This window comes from Psittacula echo (genome assembly GCF_963264785.1).
Source record: "Psittacula echo genome assembly, chromosome: 5".
NCBI lineage: Eukaryota > Metazoa > Chordata > Aves > Psittaciformes > Psittacidae > Psittacula > Psittacula echo.
This window is the reverse complement of record NC_137739.1, coordinates 87795278-87799722: the sequence shown is the minus strand read 5'-3', so window position 1 is coordinate 87799722 and position 4445 is coordinate 87795278. Positions and strand designations below refer to the sequence as shown.

General features: G+C 42.2%; 1 protein-coding gene across 1 annotated transcript; it reads right to left on the bottom strand.

Annotated features, from left to right (window-relative positions):
• Positions 1 to 325: 325 nt before the first annotated feature.
• LOC308220767 (olfactory receptor 4S2-like) lies at positions 326 to 1264 on the bottom strand (the record flags this gene model as incomplete). Its single annotated transcript, XM_080617159.1, has 1 exon — positions 326 to 1264. The coding sequence occupies one exon, from the start codon at positions 1262 to 1264 to the stop codon at positions 326 to 328; it is 939 nt and encodes a 312-aa protein (XP_080473285.1).
• Between the last annotated feature and the right edge of the window lie 3181 nt (positions 1265 to 4445).

Sequence of the window (4445 nt, the reverse complement as noted above, 5' to 3'; positions counted from 1 at the left end):
TCTCAAAACACTTGGCTGTTTCTCCTAATGCCAAAAGAAGCCTAGGCAAATACCCTAGATGTAGCTCTGAGGAGCCTTAAGTAAATGCCACAATAACATCCACCATGTTCATGTCTGGGAGCTGATGATAACCTCACATCCTTTTGGTTAGCAGTTTCCGAAGCACATGAGTTATGTAAACCCTTGAGTTTAGTGTCAGCATTATTCTGAATAGCAGCACTAAAACCAGAGCAGCATTACTGGAAAGTCTCTCCTGGGCACTTCTCTGAACCCTCCCCACGGTTACTAAAGCTCACAGCATCTTACAAACATACACTGTGTTGTTTCACTTCTCACTCCTCTGCACTTTCCTGCTCCACAACTTTTTCATGGCATTTTTTACTTCTTTGTTTTGGAGCGTGTAGATCAAGGGGTTGAGCATAGGCGTAATGATGGTGTAGAACACAGAGACCGTCTTGTCTGCTGAGAAGGTGGTGGAAGGGCGCATATAGATGAAAATGCCCGGCCCAAAGAGCAGAACTACAACAGTGATCTGGAAAGTACACGTACGGACAGCTTTGAGATGCCCTTCGAAAGAGCACGCCCTCAAGGAAACCAAGACAACAGCGTAGGACACAATAAGAACAATGAAACAACCCAGGGAAATCACACCACTATTGGCAATCACGCCGACACTGATGATATAGGTGTCAGTGCAAGCCAGCTTCAGTAAAGGGTGAACATCACAGAAATAGTGGTCGATCTCACTGGGCCCACAAAAAGGCAGCTGAATGACCAGCAGGGTCTGCACCATGGAGTGTACAAAGCCTCCCACCCAAGAAGCTGCCACCAGCCAGATGCAGACACGTTTGGTCACGATATTTGTGTAATGAAGCGGCTTGCATATAGCAGTGCAACGGTCATAGGCCATCACTGTGAGAAGGAAGATCTCAGTGCACCTGAAGAAATGGCCCCCAAACAGTTGAGCTGTGCAGCCCACAAAAGAGATGGTCTTCTTCTCAAGAAGAAGGTCATAAATGAGTTTGGGAGCTATGACGGTAGAGTAACTGATGTCCACAAAAGACAAGTGGCTCAGGAAGAAGTACATGGGAGAGCTCAGCTGTTCACTTGTCTTTATAGTAATGATGATAAGCAGGTTTCCAAGAATGACAGTAACATAGAAGGCTAAGAATAACAAGAAGCAAACTTTTGCCACTCTCTTATCTTGTGTCAGTCCATGGAGGATGAACTCTGTCACGTTGTTTTCTTTCTCCATAGGTACCATGTAGACAGGACCTGAAGCACAGAAAAGACACACCAGCTATGGCATTAGACATGGGACATGATCACACATACACACTGACCACTGCTGTGTTAAATATGTTTAATGTTTCTCCTTTGCTGTCTTTTGGGGACAGTTTCTATTTAAAGACAATGCTTTTCTCAAGGAATAACAGTCGATATGCAAATCAGAATGTATTATTGACATATATAATAATCATATATATAACACAATATACTAATATATAACAAGCTCAGGTTATCTATTTGAGAAGAGTGGTAGAAATAATACCATCAGGTTCTCACCTTTGCCTCTTTTAAACCAGAAGACTAATTACAAAGTCCCCTGAAGACTCACTTTAACCCTATAATGTTGATTTAGGAATAAAAGTTGACTGAAAGAGACAGTGTGGCTCTAATTCCAGTCTCAACACTTTGATCATGGCCTGAAGAAGGTCCTTGCACAGTGATTGTACTTTCCTTTTCAGTCCTCTAAAGGACTGCAACAGAGCTACTCCTTACTATCCTTCTGTGATAGACCTGGATAAGTTCAGTCACAGGAAGAGCTGGCCAGTGTTTTCTTGAACCACCTTTCTTACAGCACATAAATTAACTAATTGAAGCTAATTTGCATTAATGGCACATTAGCAGGGGCTCCTATACCTCACCCAACTCCGGGACTTAGTGTGGAATATCTCATAAATACACCTATAGTGACACCAGGGTAATGAATGTACTGCTGGTGACCTTGCTTTACTCACAAGTACCCATGAATCCACCTCTGTGGCATTCCCATGGACACAAGTATGATTAGTTCAATGTATATATGAAGATAGAGGTGGTAAATGTGTAAGAACCTTGACTGTGATATCATCAGGCCCTTTGGGGTCTGAATTCTATTTGACAACTACATAATGCTCAGTTCTTTCTCCTGAGCTCTCTGCCTCACCTCCCAGCTATTCTCCAACTAGGGAAGCAAAGGGAAGGCTCTTCAGTGTCTCCATCCCTATCTCCATGCCTCTCCATGGGAAAGCATTGTGGAGAAGACCAAAGTGTGTGTGCCATGACCGTGTGTGACATGTCCAGCTCAGGCAATGTAAGACTGAGCACATGGGAAGTGTCCATCAGCTCCTGAGCCCTCTCTGTAACCATGACAACATCCTCTTCACAGATTTTCTGGAAACAACATACAACTGGGGGAAAAAGGCAAATAAAACATCAACTAAAGCAAAAGCTGGAAAATATATAATTGTTTTCTAATTCATAAAATGGACCACACAAAATTCACTCTTTTCATAGGCAGGATTTTAGTCTCTCTTGAACAGAACAAAGGAACGATACTTACACAGTTCATATTTGCCAGTCTCTGAGCATTCACTTGCTATTGCTCCTCTGATGACCTCCTCTGACCACTTTGAGGTGGTTTCATCAGCACGTCTCAGCTGCTGGTTGTGGCTTAACTGTTGTGAAAGCAGTGCATATCTCTGCCGGTTCTGAAACCTAGAATGGCTGAAAGAGCAGCCCGGCTATCTGCATTTCTCATTCTGCAAAAACCCCACAACATCCAAGAGCATCTACAAAAACAATTGTCTCTCACCAGATGGGGAAATGGTAGCAGGTATATTTAAAGTAAATCACACAGCAGAGGCACAAGACTATCAAGAGCAATGAGATCCCAGAGGCATACGAAGCTTTGTTAGAAATCGTCAGTGGACAAGGAGCTCAGACTTGTTCTGTAGATATCTATCAGGATCATCTCTTGAGAGTGGTGCTGGAGTGTGGTCACCTCAACTCTTATATTACACATGGATTTGCTTGTTTGCTTGCTTCTTTGTTTGCTGAATGGCTTTTCAATGCTGTCCAGATAAATAAGCTTTGTTTACTAGTGGGTATGTATTTGCTCTGGAAGCATTTCTGGTTCAAATAACCATCACATGAAGCATTTCTGGTTCAAATAACCATCACATCTGACCATTTGCAAGCTTTATTGTCCATCGCCATATGGAGACAGGCTGAGAAAGTTGGGGCTGTTCAGCCTGGAGAAGAGAAGGCTGCGTGGAGACCTCAGAGCAGCTTCCAGTATCTGAAGGGGGCTACAAGGATTCTGGAGAGGGACTCTTCATCAGGGACTGTAGTGACAGGAGAACGGGTGAAGTTTTGTGTTAGTCCTCACTGCAGGTGATTTTACTGATACAATGCAAAACACAGAAGCAACTCTTTAGCCTAAGTAATAAGTACTTATAAGAATTCTTACCAAAGTGTAGAGGAGCTTAATGGTGCTTTCAGTGACACCTTCCGTGAGCTACAGTCAAATATTTGCCCAGCAGTACCCAGTAATGACAACTCCAGAAGAAAACAACTTGTGTTCACCTCTAAAGCATTAAAAAATCATCTATTTTCAATATATATGTGTATATATATATAATTTTGATTAAAAAAAACCCAACTGATGTTCCTGTCCAAAGCATTAATACAATAATCTAGTCCATATATACACATACATATATAATTTTATTGATATATATATAAAGTTATAAGCCCTAACTTGGGCTTGAGAACACCTTGTGACATTGAATCCTACTTAAGTCATGTTAAACAGGTGAAGATGTTTATAGGGAATGAAAGTGAAGGAATCAAAGTGCTTCAGTTACTTTTGAATGGCATGAAGCAAATCTTTCCTTTCCTCACTCAGCTGATTTGGTGGTTTTCTGCTGGTAAGGTAGGGGCTAGGGTCTCTTGTCTCATTGTGGATCCTCACGTGAAGACCCTGAGCTGCTATAGCTTATCACCCTGTGACAGCTTTGTCTGGCTTGCTCTTTCATCCTGATGTTTCTTCTCTTCCCTCCTGCAATAGGAGGGTACCAGCTCTTTCCTGTGGAAAACACACTTCTTCTGTTGTGTGGGTGTGTAAAGGCACTCTGTTGCGTTCTGTATACTGGAATCATTCCTAAACAATTCTTTTTCTTTTTACATTAACACATGAACTTGTGTCTCCAAATGTCATCTTTTGTCCTTCATTTCTTACAGTCAGCAAGGTGTCCTTCATTGGATCAATGATTCTGTATTAGAATCATAGAATGGTGAGGGTTGGAAAGGACCTTAAGATCAACATTAAAACACCCGAGTCAGAGGTGAAGGGTAGAGAGGGTGGTTGGAAGGATGGCACCAGTGATAGGTGGAGTAGA